The sequence below is a fragment of the Stegostoma tigrinum genome, chromosome 6, assembly GCF_030684315.1.
Source record: "Stegostoma tigrinum isolate sSteTig4 chromosome 6, sSteTig4.hap1, whole genome shotgun sequence".
Taxonomy (NCBI): Eukaryota; Metazoa; Chordata; class Chondrichthyes; order Orectolobiformes; family Stegostomatidae; genus Stegostoma; species Stegostoma tigrinum.
The window spans coordinates 110,934,354-110,959,710 of NC_081359.1; the positions used below are offsets into that span (position 1 = coordinate 110,934,354).

General features: G+C 44.1%; 2 protein-coding genes across 3 annotated transcripts in view; one reads left to right on the forward strand and one right to left on the reverse strand.

Moving 5' to 3' along the window:
• Positions 1-327: 327 nt before the first annotated feature.
• On the reverse strand, positions 328-25,305 carry lrrc51 (leucine rich repeat containing 51). 2 transcript variants are annotated; one of them, XM_048532292.2, is made up of 5 exons: positions 25,052-25,305; positions 12,840-12,922; positions 6,474-6,679; positions 5,042-5,190; positions 328-2,298 (listed from the first exon to the last, which is right to left on the reverse strand). In XM_048532292.2, exons 1-5 carry the CDS (start codon positions 25,138-25,140, stop codon positions 2,160-2,162), a joined length of 666 nt encoding a protein of 221 aa, XP_048388249.1. In that variant the 5' UTR covers positions 25,141-25,305; the 3' UTR covers positions 328-2,159. The 2 variants fall into 2 exon arrangements, with proteins under 2 accessions (XP_048388249.1, XP_048388250.1); XM_048532293.2 differs by having other exon boundaries at positions 2,202-2,298; positions 4,947-5,190.
• Positions 24,877-25,357, forward strand: part of numa1 (nuclear mitotic apparatus protein 1) — a 113,526-nt gene continuing 113,045 nt past the window's right edge. The window contains exon 1 of the mRNA XM_048532285.2: positions 24,877-24,896. The gene's annotated coding sequence lies outside the window, so the exon portion shown is untranslated. The remainder of the gene's footprint in view (positions 24,897-25,357) is intronic.

The window sequence follows — 25,357 nt, forward strand, 5'->3', positions numbered from 1 at the left end:
TTAGGAGCACAAAAGCTGACGTTTCGGGCCTAGAGGCTTCTTCAAAAAAGGGCGATGGGGAGAGGATTCTGAAATAAGTAGGGAGAGGGGGGGAGGCGGATCAAAGATGGATAGAGAAGATAAGTGGAGAGGAGACAGACAAGTTAAAGAGGCGGGGATGGATCTATCCCCTCCCCACCTCCTTGCCTACACTCCCCTCTACTGGCTCCATCCCTGCCTCTTTAACTTGTCTGTCTCCTCTCCACCTATCTTCTCTTCTTTCCATCTTTGATCCGCCTCCCCACTCCCTATTTATTTCAGAACCCTCTTCCCCTCCCCCTTTTCTGATGGAAGGTCTGGGCCTGAAGATGCTGCTTGGCCTGCTGTGTTCATCCAGCTCCACGAATTTTTCTTTCCACAGATGTCAGATCTGCTGAATATCTTTAACATTTTTACTTTTTTTAAAAATTAGGAATAATATTATTACTCTCATGTTGAGGTTCGGGATTTCAACACAACCACAAAATTTATTTCCCAATATAAAATGTTTGTTAATCAGAGAGCCAGCTGGTTCTGCACAGCCTAAGAAGAGCACGAGGGACTTGTGTATGAACAGTGACTGGAGATTTAAATTAAATGGGAAGAGCCAGTGATGTGGGTGCTAGGAATGGGAGTAGGCAATTCAGCCCTTTGAGTCTGTTCTGCCATTTAACAGGACCAGGGTTGATCTTATCCTGGTCTGAATTCCCCTTTCCTGTCTGCTCCCCATAGCCCTTTTATCCTGCTTTTCATCAGAAACGCATCTATTTCTTCCTTATGTAGTCTAGAACATAGAACAATACAGGCCTTTTGGCCCTCGATGTTTTGCTGACTTGTGAAACCAAACTGAAGCCCATCTAACCCACACTATTCCATTATTATCTGTATGTTTATCCAATGACCATTTAAATGCCCCTAAACTTGGCAAGTCTACTACTGGGAGTCTGGGGCAGTGAGTGTCACAGATTCACAATTCTTTGAGAGAAGTGAAGTTTAAGTCATGTAATTACATCTGAGAAGGAAATGGTTTCGATGAGGGACAGTTCCTCTTTGCACGAACAGCAGACTAATGTCAGGCTCTGGTACTGATTTACTGCAGGCCTTTCAGAGTGTTGGGAAGAGTAAGGGGTCACCCTTTTTAAGAAAGAAATGAAGGGAACTTTCTTTAAAGGGTAGCGAATCTATCAAATTCTTTTACCACAGAGGACTATTGATGCTGGGTCATTTTAAGTATGTCGAGACTTGCATACTTTTTTGTCATTGGGAATGGAATCAAAGTTGCAAAAAACACACAAAAGGTAGAAAAGTGAAGTTGAGGATGATCAGTTCAATTGTTATTTCATTGAAAGGCAGAGTAAATGGGCCAAACAGCCTACTCCTGCTTCTATGTCTTCCAGGGACTCTTAACCACCTGCTCATGCTGCTTATGGTTCCCTGTGCTTTTTTAATTGCTCACATGATTCATAAAGGAATCTCTAGCCCACAATTGGCGTTGGGTTTTTAAATCCAATCTGTCACCACTCTCAGGAGACATTACTGAGAAGTAGTGGGATGTGACTATGTAATTGGAAGTTGGGATTTGATTTTAAAAAAACTTTGCAAATATAAGGAATCAGCTCAAGACCAGGTGCTGTTTTCCTGTCTAACCTCGTTATGGTATCTAAATATTTGCCTCTTTCCCATGTCTACACCCTGACACACACCGTTCTCCCCACCACCCATCTATACACACACATACATGCGCTCGTTCACTCTTTCTTCTATATCCCTCCACTGTCTCCATATCCACATTTTGTCATTGATGTCAAAGGGTCAACTCTTGTGGCAAACTTGATTAGCAAGGCAGCAGCACTTGAGCTACAGCTTGCAGCTGAAAATGACTTTTCTTGGCCTGTGGAGGAGTCCAATGCAGTCTGGGACGGGGGGAAAGAGATTTGATCTGCATTCAAGTGCATCCTCTATAACCCTTCTCTCTGCTCCCTCCCACCATCCTTCCATACACACACACACAAGAGAAAGAGACTGAGTAATCTTATTAAGAATCATAAGTGCTCAATATTTTCAAAATGAATTAGGGAAAGTTGCAGAGTGAGTTCATGTTCTTGATTTAAGGAGAAGGCCAGTGAGACATCAGTTGGGCATCAGTCGTCATACTTTCTTCTAGCGACACGCTTGCGTTTGGTGAATGACTTCAGGACAGTGGCAGTAGAACGATCTTGTTTGGTGATTGTGCTGTAGTCTAGTGATTTTAACTGTGGGACAGCTCCCACTACATAACTCCTTTGAAGAAGGAATGGGAAAAAGAGAGAAAGAGATGGAGTGTTAATTTCCTGGAGGTGGGGTCTTATTGATATTTACAGATGAGGAGACCATTCAGCCCATAGTACTTGTGCAGTTCTTTGAAAGAACTATCCCTTCAGTCACACTCCCTTTTCATCATCAGTTGCATTTATAGAGCACCCTCATTATTGGAGCTCAATTCAGGATGGAAAATAGATGCTGAGCTAGCCAGCGATGCCTGGATCTCAGAATTGCTGCAGCCCATTTTCTGTTAGGCTAGCACCTAATGCCATTGGGAAGGGAGTTGCAGGATTTTGAACCAGTAGCACTGATGGAATAGATGTTATAAAGAATAACTATTTCTAATGAAAGAATGGTGAGTGGCTCAGAGGAACCTGTAGATGGTTTTCCAAGAACTGGACACAATGCACCATCTGAGGCTGAACTAGTAGTTTTTACATTCAGCCTAACATTCTCATTTTTGTACTCTATTCCTGTATTAATAAAGTTCAGGTTCCATTAACAAAAAGTTGAAGAGGAGGGACAAGAAAATGGAAATAAGTATAATGGATGAGGGGAAGTAATCGCTCTCTCTTTTTCCAGGCTCCTTTAACCACTTCTCCTCTTAGATACATCCTCTCTGAGGGAGAACAGTCCCAAAATTACATTGTTACAGTCTGGAACATGCCTTCTGAAAGGGAAGATTTAATACTATTTTTTAAAAAGGAATTGGCTAAATATCTGAAGAGAGACTAATTGCAGGGTGGTGAGGCATGTATGGGAAGAATGGATCTAACTAGATAGATCATTTAAAGAGACTGCATAAACACAATGGGCTGAATGGGGCACTACAGCATGGAAGGTGGCCATGTGGCCCGGTGAGTCTACACTGACCCTCAAGAGCATGCTACCCAGACTCAGCAACTATCTTACACCTGTAACCCTGCATTTTCCCATGACTAATCCACCTAAGCCCGCATGTCCCTGGACACTATGGCCAGGCTAAATTGCACAATCAGCCTAACCTGTAGGTCTTTGGACTGTGGCAGGAAACCAAAGCACCCAGCAGAAACTCTGCCCAAACAGACAGTCACCCAAGGGTGGAATCAAACCCAGGTGCTGTGAGGCAACAGTACTAACCACTAAGCCACTGCACGGTGTGATTTTAATATTCTAAGCAAAGTTTTTATAAAGTCTGTTGAAGACTAAATGAGAGTCTGAGGAAGCACAGAATTCATTGTGGAAGAGGGCAGGGATTTATGATGGTTCTGTGTGTGTTCATGGCCTGACCAATTATACGGAGCTGTTGGCTAGAATCTCTTGGCGCCATTTGCAGAAGAGTAGTGGAGCTCTCTTACTACTACTTCATGCTGGTTCAAACTGATATATTGTGGTACCTGTTGTGGCCCCAATTTACTGCTGTGCTTCTTCCATTTCAACAGTGGCAACATCTTTTAAAAATATTTTTTCATTGGCTCTAAACTGTTCAGGGGGCATCCTCAGGAAGTGAAAGGCTCTAAATAAATGCAAGTTCTTTATTTTTGGATGAAAGCATACAGTCCCCTGATGCAAGAACAATTTTTGCACTGCCTGAACCAAATGTGGTGTGCAGTCGTGGAGTGTTTATTGCACCAGACTAGCAGCCAGAGTGAGAGTTTAAATGCTATTGGGACAAAATGCAAAAATCTCAGTAAATGTGATGTTTGGTCATTGGATAACGTGATGGAAAGTTGTCAGACTTTAATTAAAACTCCTGTCCCCCAGGAAGGGAGCTTGAGTGCCTTACTCTCAGCCTGAGTATTCCTGCCTCCACACCAGCAGCCCTCAGGCAAATCTGCTCCTGCTCCCAATTGGATGTGGGTACTTATGAAATCGTAAGACATAGAGCAGAAATAGGCCATTCTTCCCAGCAAGATAGGCAATGAGATCATGGCTAATATGATAAATTTTCAGCTCCACTTTTCTGTCTTTTCCCCTGTCACCCTTGATTCCAGGGAGTTTTGAGAAGATTTGTAGCTCAGGTTGGAGGTGCTGGATGTGAGTTTGCTCGCTGCGCTGGAAGGTTAGTTTTCAGACATTTCATCACCATCCTAGGTAACATCAGTGAGCCTCCGACGAAGCGCTGGTGTTATGTCCCACTTTCTATTTATCTGGTTAGGTTTCCTTGGGTTGGTGATGTCATTTCCTGTGCTTTTTCTCAGGATGGTAGATGGGCTCCAAATCAATCTACCATCCTCTGGAGAAAGAACAGGAAATGACATCACCAACCCAAGGAAACCTAACCAGATAAATAGAAAGTGGGACATAACACCAGCGCTTCGTCGGAGGCTCACTGATGTTACCTAGGATGGTGATGAAATGTCTGAAAACTAACCTTCCAGCGCAGCGAGCAAACTCACATCCAGAACCCTTGATTCCCTTTACTAAAAATCTAGTATATCCAAAGCTGAGATAGACAATGTCGCAGCCTCTGCGGGGAAAGAAATTCTACTGGTTTGTTTCCTCATGTGAGAAGAACTCCCTCTTCTCTGTTCAGGAAGGATAAGGGTTTAACTGTATCATGCACTCCTTGGTCATATAGGTTATTGATGGTCAACACAGTTTTGTTGTTTTGGTCAGACAGGTAAGGCACGAGGAGAGTTACTCACTGAGTAGACACAGCCTGTTGGAAGGGGATATATTTGGTCTTAGATCACCCTATGATTCAATGAGATGGAGGAGGCACGGACTCCCAGCTGGGTACCTGTATCCTTTGACCAGTTCCAGGGGGTTGCCATGTAGTGTCAGGCTCCGTAGGTGAGGCAATGATGCCAACTTATCCACCTCATAAAGCTCACTGATCTGGTTACTGTGTAGATTGAGAATTTGTAGTTTGGTACACTGGATGAGGACCTATTGAGAGATGAAATGGGTGACAGATGACCACTGGTAAAATTCCCAGACAAAGTGATGTTGGCATTATTTTATATTCAAACATTACTTATTCATTTGTTCGTGATAATGCCAAGTTACAGGACAAAGAGTCTATTAATACCAGAGGTCTGCAAATATAATGATACTTATGGCTATTTGCGGCTTGAAGCATGGATTACGACTGCCAAATATACTTCAATAGGACCAATGCCTTCCCCTACACACACCACCACCAATCCCTGTCACTGGCCACCCAGAAGGCTCTGGTCTGGACCTTGGCTCAAGCAAATGTTAAACCAATATCCAAAGATCGTCTAGAATTGTTGGACAGATTCACAGTGCACTCTGAATACAATAATCTCACAAATCAGTGGCACCAAGCAGAGACTGGAAGGTTATGTTCAAACAGAGGGGAAATCACGATAATTAGAAGGACATTTTTGCTACAGGGAAGGAAGAGATTCTTTCTGAAAAAAAAAGACAGTGAACTGTGATCTGGAACATTGCCTGAAAAGTGTGGTGGAAGCAGATTTGGTAGTAGCTTGCAAAAGGAATAAAAAAAAAAATCTTGAAAGTTCTACAGGGGTTTTGGAAAAGACGGAGAGAGAACAGGAATGTCAGAATAATTGGACAGCTGTTGTAAAAAGCTGGCATGGCCAGGCTGGGCTGAATGGTCTCCAATGCTGTAAGATTCGATAACATGGGAGCTTTGCATCATTGGAGGTGCTGCTTATTCTTCCATGCAGTGTTCAAATTAAACAACCAAGCTAATCTCAAAATAGCAAAAAATCAAATTGGATTTCTAAAGCAGGGTTTTACGATGCAAATTAGCAGAGGTGGTGTTAGTCCAGAAAAGACCATTTAGACACAATATTCAATACAGTGCACCAGGTAGATCATCCAATTTATATTAAACAAAAAATTGCAAGTGCTCAAAATCAAACATAATTAGGGATTGCTGGAGAAGGCAAAAGACTAGAAGTTTCAGCAGAGAATGAAGTGGTGATGAATTTGGGGGACGGTATGCGGAAGACAGTAAGTGGTTTTAGTGACACTGAAAATAAGACACTAGGAGTAAGCCATTTGCTAATAGTCTGGAAGCAGGAAGAGAAGGCATTGCATGTGATTTTCTGGTTCTGATGGGATAAAGAAGAAAGAACCTGTGTCTGTACGAAGCTTGTCTAAATGGCTATCGGAGGCGGCCAGTGGAGAAAGGCTTGTTTGATTTCAATTCAACTAAAGAAACCCTAGCAGCTACCTACAGGGTCAATAGTGGGAAAGCTGTTGAAGGAGAGGTCAATCCAAAACAAACGTTCTGGTTCCACAAGCAACGCATCAACCACCTGCTGCAGCCCACTCAGGTCACACAGACGGTTATGGCTCAGACGCAAGGAGCAGCTCTTCAGTTTCTTATCCTCTGTGTATTCGTTTGGTCTGAAGCCAGTCCGCGGGGTCAGTTTGACGCAGTCTGCATAATGGACAGAAAGAGTTAGAAAGGAGTCTAAACTGCCCTGGAAGTTCAATGCACAACAAAACACACTGGAGTCACTGAGCTAATTACCAATTCCCAACTTGTTTTGGAGCAGAGATTGAAGTAATTAAGATCAACAAATCCGCATTTGCCCTTTGCTATATTGTTCCCAAAATAACCCTGCTGTCCCACTCTTTCCTTGGGTTTCCATATCACTCCTGAACTACGATAATTGTATTTATATAGCACCTTTGAAGTAATAAAGTGTCCCAAGGTGTTTCACTGAGACATTATGAAACAAAATAGGACAGTGCGCTGCATGAGGATGTATCAGGACAGGTGACCAAATGCTTAATTAAAGAGGACTTAATCAGCATTTTAAAGAGCAACAGAAAGAGATAGGTGGAAACATTTAGGGAGAGGAGTCAACTCTTGATTCCCTCAGAAACCTGGGATTTGTGCAATCCAAATGTGGTGGTGTCCAATTTAAATTGTCTTATCGTCCTCTTTTTATCCCATTCAGAATCCTAGCAACTTTGTTTAGTGATAATGGGAACTGCAGATGCTGGAGATTCCAAGATAATAAAATGTGAGGCTGGATGAACACAGCAGGCCAAGCAGCATTTGTTTAGTGTAGCTTTAGAGTTACAATCACATCTTCTGCACCTTCTACATCCCCAACAGATTTCTATTTTCTTTTCTAATCCATCCACCACTCCTCTTCACAGTTAATATTCTTACTGAAAACTGCAAATATGGCAGCTGCTGGAAATATGAAAAAAAACGAAGTTTTTTTAAAATTCATTAATGGGAATGAGGGTATTGCTGGTCAGGCAGAATTTATTGCCCAGAGGGCAGTTCAGAGTCACCCAAATTGCTGTAGGTCTGGAGTCACATGTAGGCCATACCAGGTAAGGATAGCAGTTTCCCTCCCTAAAGGATATTAGTGAACCAGCTGGGTTTTTACAACTATCGACAATGGATTCATGGTCATCATTAGATTTTTAATTCCAGATATATTTTGTTCGATTCAAACTCCACCATTTGCTGTGGCGGGATTCAAACCTGAGTCTCCAGAACATTATTTGGGTCTCTGGCTTAACAGTCTAGCGATAATACCAATAGGCCACTGCCTCTCCTTGTTGCAAATACTCAGCAGGTTAAGCAGTATCTATGGAGAAGGACAGGCAGAGTTAACAAGTAGGAGTTTCCTTCCTGGATGGGGAGCGAAGTCTGCTGGATCCAAACCCATCCTTGGGTGGATATAAACAAACAAACAGTCAGTCATCGGCCACTATTTCATAGGGGATCCCCCATCAGTGGCCCAGAGATGCCAAGGGTCTAACCAAAGTAATGCGACTATTATACATCTTGTTATTCCACCAACTTAGTTCATCTCCAGCACCATTTTATTTTATCTTTTGTAATTTTCTCTCTGACTTAACTGATTGCAGGTCATCCTTTCACTTGCCTCTCAGCATTACATTTTATTCACACTGTCTGACACTTTCGATCACCTGCAGAGACTTGCTATTCAACCTGTTGATGCTCCACCAACACCATTTGTACAATTGTTTAATCTCTCTGCCTAGAAATTCTGTGCTTGTGTGCTTTTCTTCACGTCACCTGACAAAGGACCAGTACTCCAAAAGCTTGTGATTTCAAATAAACCTATTGGCCTTTAAAAGACAAGATCATGATACCATTACAGTATCATATCATGTGACTCAAGAACATAAAATCTCAGTTACCATCTTCATTAGGGCCTCTTGAAGCATGACACAATGATAGAAGCACATTAGCATTTGTTCAAACAGCTTACTTGGTATTATCCCAGACAGTGATGTGCCATTAAAATAAAAATTAATTCTTTTCTTGGGATGTTGCTCATGTCTAGTTCTTATGGGGGCTAGCAGAAATATTGTCACATCAGGGACAAATACCCCATTGAAGGTGAAAACCTACATCACAATGGCAGATCAGAATGTGTAGGCCTGATCTCAACCCACCTTGGCATTGATTACTACATCTGCCATTCATTGTTTTTCCTTCAGGTTGGAAAAATACCTCAGTCATTGCAGTGGCCTGGAATTCAATCCAGAATAATCCCTCAATTTGCAGACACAAATTGGGAAGTACTTTAAGCATGAGGAAGAGTTGGGAGGTCCTTTTCCCAGAGGGTGGCAGCAGGAAGTCACCCAGCGAAACCGAGTAGGCACGGATGGAGATAACACACACAGGCAGCAGATGGAGTGTTTTATACAGAAACTGGAAGGGGTTCAACAAGCTGTTTCACTTCAACAATGAGAATGCAATAACAATTTATTGATCTTAGTAGGATAATAGGTCCGTACAACATCGTGGGTCGAAGGGCCTATACTGTGCTGTACTGTTCTATGTACTATGCAACACCTGGGTGATCAGCAAGTCCAGCGAGCAGGAGGAGGTGCCAAAAATGAGGTCAGCCAAGAGCAGTCCCCCTCAGAGGATGGAAGACAGATACAGCACCACCAAGCTGGGCACACTGAGCTTCCTTTCTAGACCAGCAGCAGTAAAATATGCTCTCACATCTTGGAAGTTTAGGGCAACACAAAGTAACAAGTGCAGAACGGAGACTACCATGCAGTACACGTGTCACCATGGCTCAAGGCTTAATGTGCCTCACCTTCTCCAATGAGAGTGGCCAACACCAACCTGGAGAGTCACAGTATTTAGAGTTGTTCACTTTACAGTTGTGACCTGTTGGTGACATTAGCAGGAGCAGTGCAGTGATGGAGGCTCCTCTGCAATGATGCCCACGCAGCAGCCTCCAGAGATGCCCAACGGACATCTCCACAATCAGGACAATTGCCCCATGCTTCTCAGCCACAAAATAAGACAAGTAAACAGCACGCCTCATGTCATCTGAGGAGAATCCTGATTTGGTCCCAGGTCAGATGTAAAGTCAATGCAACAGGGGTGATATATTGTTTAATCACCCCTTTTCAGGCTTGTTATGACACACATCAGGAGGGAGTGGGACTTGACCCAGGCCTCCTGGTCCCGAGACAGGGACACCACCAGAGTGGTATAAGTGTTGTAAAGGATTAAGGCTCCTTCAAGCTGGAATTGAATCATTAACCTAGGAACCTGGGTCTTGTGATCATAGAAACTAGTACAATCAATCGTTTTGAATCATTTTGTCATTTCAAGAACCTGAATACAACTTGTTCTCATTATTTAACCTCCACAGCCCTGTTATAATTTTGGCAGATTTAATGACTGACCTCCTGATAATCCCCAAAGTCTGTCCTCCATCACAAGACAACAGTCTGGAGTGTGGTGGAATACTCTCCACTTGTCTGGAGGAATGTAGCTCCGACAACACTCAAGAAGTTTGACACCAACCAGTCTACTTCTCAATCTATCCATCATCATAAACATTCACTTGCACCACAACAGTAAGTATACTCTACAAGCTGTACCTAGAGGAATAGTGGCCAAACATAGCCAAATGGAACTAGTTTTGTTTGGGGAAACTTGGTCGGCATGGATGAGTTGCACTGAAGGGTCTGTTTCCATGCTGCATTACTCTACGGAAGTGAATAGGCAAAGAGGTCACAGCTTGGTGTGGAGCACTTAACGGGGCACTGTGATGTCCTCTACCTGTAGCAAAGCACGGTTTGCCTTTAGAGAGGCAGGCAGATGCATAATGGAATTGTGATTGGACTGGTAATCTAGAACTCCAGCCTAATGTTCTGGGAGCATGAGCTTGAAACACATCTTATCAGATGATGAAATTTGAATTCAATTTAAAAAAATCTAGAATAAAAAGTTAGCTTAATGGAAATATGACTTCTGTCAATTGTCATGAAAACCCATATGGAGTCATCTAGACTCAGAATGGTTTCTCTCCATGAACGCTGCCTGACCCACTGTGATTTCTGGCATTTTTTGTTTTTAGTTCACTAATGTCCTTTAGGGAAATCTGCCATCCTTACCTGGCCTGGCCTACTTAGGACTTAAAATCTACAGCACTGTGGTTGACTCTTAACTACCCACTGGACAATCATAAGTGGACTATATTTGCTTGCCTTGTCAGTGACATCTTTATCCCATATTAAAAATAGCTAATTGTGTAAGGTTCCATGTAAGATGACAGTGAAACCTCAGGGGAGTTGTGCGTCCGTCACAGGTTGAGAGAGTCGACATGCCCCAGGCAATGGCTTCAAGGGTCAGAGAGAGTTCCAGACTTTGTGATTTTTACTGGGTCAGAGGGACTGAGTTGAAACAAGCCCAAGTCAGACAATCCCTGACATTCATGGCATTCTGAACCTCAAGCCCCGTGTTGGACATAGTGAACCTCAGCATTCTGCAGACTCTCTCTCCACCTCCTCTGTCATGACCTGCTTCTCTCTGCTTCCAATGTGCCATCATATTGGACTCAAAATCTTAACTTTATTTCTGTCTTTCACAGGTGCAACCCAGCAGGCCAAGTTTCTTCGCAACTATCTGTGTTTGTTTCAGATTTACAGCATCTTCAATATTTTACTTTTATTATCCCAGAAAATATCTGTGTATTAAAAAAACCCCAATTTGTGCCTCATTATTTTACATTTCTCTGGAATTTGAGTACATTTCTTGAGCACAATTGATCCTTTCTTTTGCCTGACAGTTTTTGGGCTCAAAGTATACTCCCAACATTGTGTTTGGCCCTTTTGTGTTTTTTTACTTCTACCCACATTGACCCATTTGATTATCTTGGAAGGATAACATCCTTCCCACTGCTATAATCCTTGATTAATACCGTGACCCCTGCCCCTTCTATTCTCTTTCTTGTTTGAATACATTTTCAACCAGAAATGTTGAGCTGCCCATCGAACTCATCTTTCAGCCAATTCTCAGTCATAACAACATCATACTTCCACCACATGCCAACTACCCCTAAGGTCACATTGTATTCCTCAGCCTCCTTGCACTAAAATATATTCCATTTAGCCATAACAGATTCACTTCCTTTTTCTGAATGTGAGTTTGCTCGCTGAGCTGGAAGGTTAGTTTTTAGACGTTTCGTCATCATTTTAGGTAACATCATCAGTGAGCCTCCGATGAGGTGCTGGTGTTATGTCCTGCTTTCTATTTATCTGTTTAGGTTTCCTTGGGTTGGTGATGTCATTTTCCTGCATTGGTGATGTCATTTCCTGTTCTTTTTCTCAGGAGGATGGTAGATTGGCTCCAAATCAATGTGTTGAAGTGGGACATAACAACAGCGCTTCACCAGAGGCTCACCGATGATGTTACCTAGAATGGTGATGAAACGTCTGAAAACTAAACTTCCAGCTCAGTGAGCAAACTCACATCCAGAAACTCAACCTGAGCTACAAATCTCCTCAAAACACACTATCACTTCCTTTTTATCTAGTTTATTAATATCCTCTGCCTTCTAGACTCATTTACGTGTTTTTTTTTAATTTTAATTTTTTAAAAATCGCATGGACTTTGGTGGTTAGGTCAGCGTACATTACCTGGCCCCAAATGCCCTTGAAGCAACTGGCTTATTCAGACATTTCGGAGGGTAGTTAAGAGGCAACCACATTGTTGTGGGTATGGAGCCAGAACGAGTAAGGATACAAATTTCATTCCCTAAATAACATTACTGAACCAGATGGGCTTTTACAACAATTGACACTTGTTAAATAGCCACCGTTAGACCAGCTTTTCATTCTAGATTTTTACTGTGGTGGGATTTGAACGCATGTATCCCATAACATTAGCCTGGGGTTCTGGATTTCTCATCTTGCAACACCACCAAATTTTGACCTCTCAATGATATTTCTCTTTTCACATCATTATTCTCCTAGACTATAGACCCTCCTGCTCTTTTTCCTTTCCAGTCTTTCTTGTACATTGCCGCACCTGGATTATTAAGCATTAATCCACACCCCTCCCGACCCGGTGCTTAAGGGCAAGGTCTTGGTCGCCTGCATTCAGGAAAGACGTGCCCACAATTCATGGACTTTGCTGAGCAGATTATGTATTTGTATTACTGTATTATGAACCTTACTGAGCAATCTTTGTGCTATGATCCCACTAATCCTAAATTATTCAAATGAGCAAAATTAAGGAGTTATTGAAAATGTGAAACTTCTGTGAAGATTTATAGATTATCACACGTCACCAGGTAAGGTTTCCAGATTTCTGAAGGAATAATCCACAACTGGCCCGTACAAGATGGAATCGAACTCTTTCGTTTTAATGGACCTGTGGAAATAAAGGTTACAGTACAAATTTAGGGGCAGGAAGACAGGCAATTTTACTTAAGTGAACAGGGTGGATAGATTCAACCCCTACAACTTACTAAATCATGTAGTATTAACTTCACATTCTTAATTGATGGGACTAATTATATTGCTATTGCAGAGAGCCAATATCAGCTCAATTGGCTGGAGGGCCTTTTCGGTGTGGTGACCATTGTATAATTCTTGGCACACAGCATGTCCACCCACCGATCGTCTATACTGTACAATGGTCATTGACAAAATGTCTTTCTTCAGCAAAGTTTTTCACCTCACATTCATGGACCGTGGATGCTGATCGGTAGAGGAATTGTTATCCCTCTCCAGGGTAGAATGCTCAAAATCAAGCCCACTATTACCAGAGATGTCACAAAGTCTTCATGCATATGCAAATTCCCCAGCTTTTAAACTTAGGTTGATGGGGGATTACATGGACTTCTGTATTTAACAAGAATCACTATTTACTATAAATAAATAGACTAGTTACAGATTAATAATTATGAACAGTCAGCACATGACTGTACCAGGTAAAACTTTTCCCTCAAACTCCACATGCACATCCTGAGAGAAACAAAGAAAAAACATGGTTGTTGTAGGTGGAGGGAAAGTGTGGGAAGGCAGTTCAGTGGTCCCTATCTACAGGGTTTGCTGAGATGATCCTTTTGCTGATCAGAACATTGATTTCTGATCTTCCTTCAAGTAGTTTGTATGTCGAAGTTGCGTAACTGTTCATTTCAGAAACAGCACACAACACAAAGCATATTGGAAATACTTCCCCAAGTAGTGCATATATACCACGTACAGTTCAAGCGACTGGCCTGAACCAGTCCCCAAAGGATGTGGTAAAAAAAACCATTATGAATGAATAAGATTAAATACAAATCTGGCCTATTGAGCACTTAAGGTTTCAACATTTCCCATTCCTTGTCAGTTCATTTCACTACCAAAACAAAAAAAAATAAAAGATGGATATTTCCTCAGCTTTGGAGAAATCAGTAGCAATGAGTCACTGGATGGCGTAATACTTAGCACACCCTACTTAAGAAAACCCAAAAATGCAACAGCCCCATATATCTTTTAAATGTGTGTTTGCACTGTCTTTAACATAGCATCATAGCTACAGGTTACAGGTAGCTGGTATACACATGCATACAGGCTAAGATTCACAGCTTATTGCAACTGCGGAGGGAAAAATAATCTGGCTTCCTTCACTCTTAAGGTACATTGTATTGCTGAGAAGAGAGACACCCCTGCCCTTGTGGAGATCTTCTCCCAAATATTCACACCCTCAAGCTGTTCAGTTACCTCATAGCCAATCACATAGCTGTTGGCAGACAGATGCCTTTGATAATAGGTCACTAATACATAAACTAAATAATTACTTGTTGCCAGCTAAAGCTCTATATCTATACAACCTTTGGCTTTCAAACTATTCACCCACTGTTTTAACATATGGCAACGTAAACAGCACTTACAATGACTGTCAGGATACTTGCTTTTAAAAAAGTGCAGCAATCCTTCGATAATCCTTGGAGACAGTAAGGCCTGAAGTTGCTGGAAGCTAAAGTCAATAAATATGGAGTTCAAAAAGCACAGCAGGTCAGACAGTATCCGAGAAGTACGGAAGTCAATGTTTTTGCACGAAACATTAACTTCCCTGGTCCTGGGATGCTGGCTGACCTACTGTGCTTTTCCAGCTTCAATAATCCTTGGTTTTCAAAAGTTACTTTCCCATTTAAGTCCTTAATCCTTTGCAGCATTACCTTAGAGAATGCATCAATTAGTAATGACTAACAATTAACTTCCAAGCTTTGTTTAAAACTTTTCCACCAGGTATATCAACTCTCATTGTTTCACTTCTTGGGGCAATGCCTTGATCAGAGTCCACTTGCCAACTAATCAGGATTCTCCTCTCAGACATCATAAAATATTGCTCCCTCTTACATTAATATTTCTTGTGAATTGTCCTGATGAAGGCAAAACAAAGATTTGACAAAGTATGCATTTTTGATCAACACTCAAGTTCAATGCTATCAAATGATAACTTGAGAGCTAACTGTTGAACCGGGGAGGCTAATTGGTCCTGAAAAACTGAACCTTATTGAAAATGAAATCTGAATATAGCATTTTAAAATAATAGGCTTGATTGGAATTTAATTGATTTCTGTTGTTGAACAGTTTGTCAACTTTGACCAAAAACAACATATTTTGACAAGTTTTTGGTTATCTGACCTAATTTCATCTTCTGTGGTTCAGTGTCATAAACAAAGACACAATTTACATTGCACATTATTAAAGGAGTGTCCCTTCTACAAACTGTATCAGAGATAATGGGAACTGCAGATGCTGGAGAATCCGAGATACAAGTGTGGGGCTGGATGAACACAGCAGGCCAAGCAGCATCTTAGAAGCAGGAAAGCTGACGTTTTGGGCCTAAACCCTTCATCAGAAAAGGGGGATGGGGAGAGGGTTCTGAAACAAATAGGGAGAGATGGGGAGGCGGATGTAAGGTGGATAGAGGAGAAGATAGGTGGAGAGGAGACAGACAAGTTAAAGGGGCAGTGATGGAGCCTGTAGAGGTGAATATAGGTGGGGAGGTAGGGAGGGGATAGGTCAGTCTGGGGAGGACGGACAGGTCAAGGGGGCTGGATGAGGTTAGGAGGCAGGGAATGGAGATGCGGCTTGAGGTGGAAGGAGGGGATGGGTGAGAGGAAGGACAGGTTAGGGAGGCGGGGACAACCTGGGCTGGAATTGTGATGCTGGCGCGGTGGGGGGTGGGGGGGGGCGTGGACGAGCTGGGCTGGTTTTGGGATGCAGTGGGGCGAGAGGAGATTTTGAAGCTTATGAAATCCACATTGATACCAGTGAACTGTAGGGTCCCCGAGCGGAATGTGAGTTGCTGTTCCTGCAACCTTCGGGTAGCATCGTTGAGTCACTGCAGGAGGCCCATGATGGACATGTCGTCTAAGGAATGGAGGGGGAGTTGAAATGGTTCGCGACTGGGAGGTGCAGTTGATTGTTGCGAACCGAGTGTAGGTGTTCTGCAATGCAGTCCCCAAGCCTTCGCTTGGTTTCCCCGATGTAGAGGTAGCCACAACAGGTACAGCGGATGCACTATATCACATTGGCGGATGTGCAGGTGCCCATCTGCTTGATGTGGAAAGTCATCTTGGGGCCTGGGATGGGGGTGAGGGAGGGAGGTGTGGGGGCAGGTGTAGCACTTCCTGCGGTTGCAGGACAAGGTGCTGGGTGCGGTGCGGAGTGTGGAGTGGACAAGGAAGTCCCAGAGAGAGTGGTCTCTCCGGAAGGCAGACAAGGGTGGGGATGGAAAAATGTCTTTAGTGGTGGGGTCGGATTGTAGATGGCGGAAGTGTCGGAGGATGTTGCATTGTATGCAGAGGTTGGTGGGGTGGTTTGAGAGGACGAGGGGGATTCTCTTTTAGTGGTTATTGTGGGGGCGGGGCATGAGGGATGAGGTGCGGGGAACTCGGTCGAGGGCGTTCTCAACCACTCGGGGGGGGGGGGGGGGGGGGGTTGCGGTCCTCAAAGAATGAGGACATCTGGGATGTGTGGGAGTGGAATGCCTTATCCTGGGAGCAGATGCGAAGGAATTGGGAATAGGGGATGGAATTTTTGCAGGAAGGTGGGTGGGAGGAGGGAGGAGGTGTATTCTAGATAGCTGTGGGAGTCAGTGGGCTTGAAATGGACATCGGTTTCTAGGTGGTTGCCTGAGATGGAGACAGAAGAGGTCTAGGAAGGTGAGGGATGTGTTGGAGATGGTCCAGGCGAATTTGAGGTTGGGGTGGAAGGCGTTGGTGAAATGGATGAACTGTTCGAGCTCCTCTTGGGAGCATGAGGCGGTGCCGATACAGTCAATGTAACGGAGGAAGAGGTGGGGTATAGGGCCAGTGTAGGTGCAGAAGAGGGACTATTCCACATAACCTAAAAAGAGAGAGGCATAGCTTGGGCCCATGCGGCTACCCATGGCCACAACCTTTGTCTGTAGGAAATAGGAGGAATCGAAAGAGAAGTTGTTGAGGGTAAGGACGAGTTCGGCCAGGCGGATGAGGGTGTCGGTGGAGGGGGACTGGTCAGGTCTGTGGGATTCTGTAGGAAATGGGAGGAATCGAAAGAGTAGTTGTTGAGGGTGAGGCCTTATACCCCACCTCTTTCTCCGTTCCATCAATGGGCCCTATACCCCCTAACTTGCTAATCCACCCTTCCATCCTTCATCCGAATCGTTTACAAAAAAAAAAATCACAAATAGAAAAGGACCCAGGACAGATCCTTGCGGTACATCACTTGTAACTGAGCACCATGCTGATATATTTTCCATCCACTACCACCCTGTGTCTTCTAAGGGTCAGCCCAATTCTGAATCCAATCTGCTACTTTTCCCCCCTCCCATGCCTCCATACCTTCTCCATGAGCCTACCACAGGGAACCTTATCAAATACCTTACTTAAAAGGCACGTATATCACATCCACTGCTCTACCTTCATCCACGTGTTGGTGACCTCTTCAAAGAATTGAGTAAGGTTTGTGAGGCATGATCTACCCCTCACAAATCAAACTGTGCTTACCCAAGTGATCATAAATCCTATCTCTTAGAGCCCTTCCCGATAATTTGCCCACCACTGATGCAAGACTAGCTGGCCAGTAATTTCCAGGGTTATCTCTATTCCCTTTTTTGAACAAGGGAATCACGTTTGCCACTCTCCATTCTTCCAGCACTATACCCAAGGACAGTGAAGATGAAAAGTTCATCACCAAAGGCCTAGTGATCTCTTCCCTCACTTTCCGTAAAATGCTTGGATAAATCCCATCAGGTCCTGGGGGACTTATCTACCTTCAACTTCCTCAAAATTCCTAGCACATCTTCCTTACTAACATTGACCCTCTCTAGCCTACCAGCCTGTTCTCCCTGTTCTCCAATACGACTAGGTCCCCCTTAGTTGTGAATACCGAAGAAAAGTATTCATTAAGGACCTCTCCTGTCTCTTTACGCTCTGCGCACAAACTCCCTTTACAATCCTTGATCGGCCTTACCCTTTCTCTGGTCATTCTCTTATTCCTCACATACGTGTTAAAAAGCCTTGGAGTTTTCCTTGATCCTATCTGCCAAAGTTTTCTCATGCTCCCTTGTCACTCTAAGCTCTTTATTCAGCTCCTTCCTGGATAATTTGTTTCCCTCTCTTTCCTAAACCTTACATAAGCATCCCTCTTCCTCGTAACCAGTTGTTCGACCTCTCTTGAGAAACAAGGCTCTCTCAATTGACCGCATCTTCCCTGCCTGCTCGGGACAAACATATCGAGCACACGCAGTATGCATTCCTTAAACAATCTCCACATTTCTATAGTGCTCTTCCCTCGACAGCATCTGTTCCCAATTTTTGTTACCCAGTTAGAACATAGAACATAGAACAGTACAGCACAGAACAGGCCCTTCAGCCCACAATGTTGTGCCGACCATTGATCCTCATGTATGCACCCTCAAATTTCTGTGACCATATACATGTCCAGCAGTCTCTTAAATGACCCCAATGACCTTGCTTCCACAACTGCTCCTGGCAACGCATTCCATGCTCTCACAACTCTCTGCGTAAAGAACCTGCCTCTGACATCCCCTCTATACTTTCCACCAACCAGCTTAAAACTATGACCCCTCGTGCTAGCCATTTCTGCCCTGGGAAATAGTCTCTGGCTATCAACTCTATCTATGCCTCTCGTTATCTTGTATACCTCAATTAGGTCCCCTCTCCTCCTCCTTTTCTCCAATGAAAAGAGACCGAGCTCAGTCAACCTCTCTTCATAAGATAAGCCCTCCAGTCCAGGCAGCATCCTGGTAAACCTCCTCTGAACCCTCTCCAAAGCATCCACATCTTTCCTATAATAGGGCGCCCAGAACTGGACGCAGTATTCCAAGTGCGGTCTAACCAAAGTTTTATAGAGCTGCAACAAGATCTCACGACTCTTAAACTCAATCCCCCTGTTAATGAAAGCCAAAACACCATATGCTTTCTTAACAACCCTGTCCACTTGGGTGGCCATTTTAAGGGATCTATGTATCTGCACACCAAGATCCCTCTGTTCCTCCACGCTGCCAAGAATCCTATCCTTAATCCTGTACTCAGCTTTCAAATTCGACCTTCCAAAATGCATCACCTCGCATTTATCCAGGTTGAACTCCATCTGCCACCTCTCAGCCCATCTCTGCATCCTGTCAATGTCCCGCTGCAGCCTACTACAGCCCTCTACACTGTCAACGACACCTCCTACCTTTGTGTCATCTGCAAACTTGCTGACCCATCCTTCAATCCCCTCATCCAAGTCATTAATAAAAATTACAAACAGTAGAGGCCCAAGGACAGAGCCCTGTGGAACCCCACTCACCACTGACTTCCAGGCAGAATATTTTCCTTCTACTACCACTCGCTGTCTTCTGTTGGCCAGCCAATTCTGTATCCAAGCAGCTAAGTTCCCCTGTATCCCATTCCTCCTGACCTTCTGAATGAGCCTACCATGGGGAACCTTATCAAATGCCTTACTGAAGTCCATATACACCACATCCACAGCTCGACCCTCATCAACTTTTCTAGTCACATCCTCAAAAAACTCGATAAGGTTTGTGAGGCATGACCTGCCCCTCACAAAGCCGTGTTGACTGTATTTGATCAAGCCATGCTCTTCCAGATGGTCATAAATCTTATCCCTCAGAATCCTTTCTAACACCTTGCAGACGACAGACGTGAGACTGACTGGTCTATCATTGCCGGGAATTTCCCTATTTCCTTTCTTGAAGGGAGGAATTACATTTGCCTCTCTCCAGTCCTCAGGTACGACTCCAGTGGAGAGCGAGGATGCAAAGATCTTCGCAAGTGGCGAAGCAATTGCATTTCTCGCTTCCCAAAGCAGCAGAGGACAAATCTGGTCCGGGCCTGGCGACTTGTCAATCTTAATGTTTGACAAAATTTTCAGCACATCAGCTTCCTCTATCTCTATCCATTCCAGCATGCACACCTGCTCTTCAAAGGTTTCATTCACTACAAAGTTCATTTCTTTCGTAAAGCCAGAAGCAAAAAACTCATTTAGGGCTTCCCCTACCTCCTCAGGCTCCACACACAAGTTCCCTATGCTATCCCTGATCGGCCCTACTCTTTCTTTGATCATTCTCTTATTCCTCACGTAAGTGTAAAAGGCCTTTGTGTTTTCCCGGATTCCTTCTGCCAAGCCTTTCTCGTGCCCCCTCCTGGCTCTCCTCAGACCATTTTTGAGCTCCTTCCTTGCCAGCATGTAATCCTCTCTAGCTGAACTTGACCCTAGCTTCCTCCACCTTATGTAAGCTACCTTCTTCCTTTTCACAAGAAGCTCCACCACTCTCATCATCCAAGGTTCCTTTATCTTACCCCTTCTTGCCTGTCTCAGAGGGACATATTTACTCATCACTCCCAACAACTGTTCCTTAAACAGTCTCCACATGTCTAGAGTTCCCTTACCATGGAACAACTGCTCCCAGTCCATGCTTCCTAACGGTTCTTGCCTAACGGAATTGTATTTACCCTTCCTCCCAGTTATAAACCTTACCCTGCTGTATGTACCTATCCTTTTCCATGACTATTGTACAAGTAACAGAGTTATGATCGCTACTGCCAAAATGCTCTGCTACCAACAGGTCTAACATTTGGTCCGGTTTATTGCCAAGCACCAAATCCAAAGTGGCCTCTCCTCATGTTGGTCTATTTCCTTCCTTGCTGAATGCAGTGGACAAAATCCGCTCCATCTAAACTAGTATAACTAAAATGTTTCCAATCAATATTTGGAAAGCTGAAGTCACCCATGACTGCAACCCTGTGACTTGTGCACCTTTCCAGTATCTGCCTCCCAATCCGCTCCTCTACTTCACTGCAACTGTTGGGGGGGGGGGGGGGCGGTCTGTAAAAACCCCCCCCAAAGTGACTGCTCCTTTCTTGTTCTGGATCTCAACCCAAACTGACTCTGTAGACATATCATTCTCAAATTGCCTTTCAGTAGCTGCTATACTAGCCCTGACTAGCAATGCCAATCCCCCGCTTCTTTTTCCACTCTCCCTAAATCTTTTGAAAGTGTCTAAATCCTGGAACTTCCAACAACCATTCCAATGGTTACAGGGAAACTGCAGGACAATGGGTTTGGGAAACACATTAGCCATGGTGGAGGAGGCTCAATGGCCTAATTCTGTTTCTATGTCTTATGATCTTATTAACATCAAAAAAGCCATAGAACTGGCCCTTTCCTGTGAAAATGTGGTACCATGCTTTCAGGAGCTTCATGGGTCCACAGAGTACAATCTGCAGCTTTGGGCTATCCCCATTGTGCAAGCCAAGTCCCCACCAAAAAACCCTCACGGCTCCCACTAGTTGTCAGGAAGGGCGATTGGAGTCAGAGGCTACAAGCTTCCAGAACCGGGCAGAAGTTTCTCCATGATACAGTGAAGACTGAGAATGTCTATGCTGCACTTGCAGTCATAGGGTCTGCCTGAGACAAGGCTATCGAAACAGGCAAAATGCACACCTTTTCACCTCAAGATAGAGCTTTGCAAATAAATCAGTATGATGATTAGGAATTGATATGTTAAATTATAAATCACTGCTCCCAAAGTGGCTCCAACTAATATAAAGCTCCAGATAAATTACCAACCCCTTGACAATAAAGTAGCCACAGGTATGCCTGCATTTGTTGTTTGCAAACAAACCTTTAGGAAACTCCATAGGGGCATCTTGCCTTTCAGCTTGTGAGACTCTGAGCTTAGACTGGCCAAATGCACCAGGGAGCCCTTACATATTATGTATGATTTTATTCTCACTTGTATTTTACAGTAAGAATACAATAAAATACAGTGAAAAGGTTTCATTTGTTCCTGTGATTTGGTGCCATTTGAATAATTTAAGAATAAGGAAAGAAAAGATATGGCTTAGAGAGAGTCCATTACTCCTGAGCCAACTTATCACCATTAGCGGTGCCAATGCCGCCATCTCTCCTCCACTGCTTCACCGCTGTCTTCATAGGACACAACCAATATCAAAGTCACCGATCCTCAGGCACCATCTTTCGCCACTGGGCTGCTACTCCTCCACCACCATCTCACCACCACCTATGCCAGACCATCCAACACAGTCACATATTTTGCTGCTGGGTTCATTTCAATGTCGCTATGATGCTCTTCCACTACCGCTTTGCCGCCACCAGCCCTGGATCCAAACAACGATGAAGTCACTGATTCTCAGGCACCATCTCACTGACTTCACCTCTGCTGATAGAGCAGTCGCCAATTCCAATGCCAGGTCCTGTGTTTGCCCCCAAAAAGCAAGAAGTCACTCGAGGCCCACATCTGGCTCATTTGAGATTCATGCTCTCATGCTGCCAATGATGTCTGAGCTCTGGACAAAAGGTAAGCAAATGTATATAGGAGAGAGAAAAAAAGAACAAGAAAAGACAAAGAACAAGAAAATCAGTTGGAGCAGATGAGCTCCAGCTCAAGAACCCTATTCTGATGCCACCTTGAATGTAATTGAATTCAATTGTAATTGAATATTGGAACCATTATAACCTCAGTTATGGCAGGGCAGCAGATAGTCTGACTCCCTTTAGTGGTAGTGCAAGGGACAAGTCCCAATCTTTTGGGAAGGGATCTGCAACAGAAAATCTACCTGGATTGGCAACAGATTTTTAAAATGAGTACCAATGATCTATACAAAGTCATTAGGAAGTAACCCGAAATGTTTGAAGAGAGCTTTGTGAAAACTAAAAGGCACCAGAGCCAAGATCTACGTAGACCCAGAGGGCCTACCTGAATACTTCAAGGCATAACCAGTTCCCTTTGCTCTACATACAAAGGTAAAAGTTGAATTAGACTGACGAGGGGAAAGTGACATAATTCACCCAGTCCGATTTGCTGAACGGGCTGTGCCAATAGTCCCAGTGGTAAAAACCCCGCCCCGCCCCGCCCGCCCCCCCATCTGTCCCAGCCTGGGACCAGTCTATGCACGCCAGGAGTAGTGGCTCTATTTGATATTCAACATTAAATGATGTTTCTCTCCAGTTGGGCTTCCTCAGTTGTTACGCAAGGATATTAAAAGTAGCTACAGAGATAGTGGTACACCAGTTGTAATCTTCCAAGAATGCTTTGAACTTGGAAAAGTCCCAAGAGGACTGGAAATATAGCACCTTTATTTACAAAAAGAATATATTAATCTGTCAATTGAAAATATTAGTCCATTGTAAAAGGATGTAATGGTAGCACATTTAGAAATACATAATGATAAAACAGAGTCAACATGGTTTCATGAGAGTGAAGCCATGGCTGACAAATGTATTAGAATTCTTTGAACAGGTAACAAGCAGAATAAATAAAAGGGGAAGCAATTGATATAATAGATTTAGATGTTCAGAATTCCAGAAGTCATTTGATATGTTCGGCTACTTAGTAACAGCCCACGGCATTGGAAATTGAATTTAGCATTGACAGAGGATTTTCTAACTAATAGAGGGGGTTGGGATAAAGAGAGCGTTTTCAGATGGCAATCTGTAACCAGTGGTATGCCACAGGGATCAGCATTGGTGTCACAACTACTGATAATATATATGAATGACTTAGATGAGGAATATTATATACCCAAGATTTCAGATTACATAAAAAACATGTGGGTATGGTTTATGAAGAGGTTTACAGACAGGAATGAAGGGTCAGGCATTAGAATAGATGGATCTTCAATGACATAGTCACGATGGCCAAAGGCCTTCTTGTGGCATAAAATCTCTACCAAACCAAAAAAAAAGGTCCTTCGGCACATTGTGTCTGTGCCGGTCATCAAGCATCTTTCCTTGTTAGTCCCATTCTCCAGCACTTCTGTTCTAACGGCCCACAGCCTTCTGTTCTAATGCTTTGCAAATGTTCATTTATTAGATGTCTTGAAGGTCCTTACTTCTACCACGCCTTTAAAGCAGTGGGTTTCAGCTACCCACCCTCTTCTGTGCTGTAAAAATTGTATACCACTGCCAATTAGTATTATACTGTACAAGTCCAGTAAAAATCTTGCTCCTTGCCAATGTCCTGATGATTACAAGGTGAAAAGTTTTGACAATGTGTATTTTCTTTTTCGGCAACACTGAAGTTCTGATTCCAGCCTTGGATGATTGTGCAAACTCCATACTGACATTCTCCCTATGTTTCCTCCCACAGTCCACAAGTGCACGTTAGGTGGATTGGCTATGCTAAATTGCCCGATAGTGTCTGGGGATGTGCAGGTAAGGTGGATTTGCCATCGGAAATGTGTGCTTATGGGGATACGGTGGGATCAAGTGGAATGCTGTCCAGAGGGTCAGCACAGATGTGACGGGCCAAACGGCCTCTATCTACGTCTTATGATTCTACGACTATGTATCAGAATTTCATGAAACATACCCAAAGAAAACCAAATGGAGTGAACAGAGTGTCAGTGATAATGGGAACTGCAGATGCTGGAGAATCCAAGGTAACAAAGTGTGGGGCTGGATGAACACAGCAGGCCAAGCAGCATCTCAGGAGCACAAAAGCTGACGTTTCGGGCCTGGACCCTTCATCAGATTTGTTCTCTTGAACAGAGTGTAAACTGTGAAACTGATTAACTCAAGGTTTAGTCTGGAAGTGTGTAAAACGCCTAATAAAAAGGTGAGGAGCTGTGTGTGATATTGGATGGACCAGTGTCTACTGCGCGCTCTCACTTACTGAGGTGCTTCAGCACAACCTTCCTCTTTTGGCATCATGGGGTTGCTAGGGGCAACACGAGCGGTGGCTGCGCGTGGCCTACTGGAAGTTGTAGTTTCCGCGCCAGCAGCCACCCGCGGAGGGACCTGGCGAGGGACTAGACTCTCCAGCGTGACTTGGAGCGGTTGCGGCCAACCCCTGCTATCTCCTGATAAAGGTGGGCAGCTTGTAAACCCGAGAACCTTTTCAAATACTGTTCCTTTCCCGCGGCGGGTGAGCTATCCGTGGTCCGGTGCGCCACAGGAATGACGACGGAAAGAAACGACTGACGGACGGGACTACAAATCCCAGGGTGCCAAGATAGACACTCACCCGGCAATGTTGCGCGACGTCGAGGGCTTGGTGGTTTCCTCCTGTTCGTCCGCCACCCATTGATTCGTGTCGCTATCCACCACCTCCATTTCTATCGATCTGTTTGCCGCTTATCGCTCTAGTCAGCCATTGCGGCGGCTGCTGCTGCTAGAGGAGGAGGAACGGCTAACGACGAACTCCCCCGCCTTTTTTTTGTTGTGGCAACGTCATCACGTGTATTTTCCTCCGTACCGGGTTCCCGGATGTCAGAGACGACGCCAGTTACCCGGATTTGGGGGGGGGGGGGGGGGGGGCGGGAAGGTGATG

Coding starts and splice junctions, on each gene's coding strand:
- lrrc51 (XM_048532292.2), bottom strand. CDS start 25,140: ATGGAGGTGGTGGATAGCGACACGAATCAATGGGTGGCGGACGAACAG. Junction 12,923..25,051: donor ACGTCGCGCAACATTGCCGG/GTGAGTGTCTAT, acceptor TTATTTCCACAG/GTCCATTAAAACGAAAGAGT. Junction 6,680..12,839: donor AAATCTGGAAACCTTACCTG/GTGACGTGTGAT, acceptor TCCATTATGCAG/ACTGCGTCAAACTGACCCCG.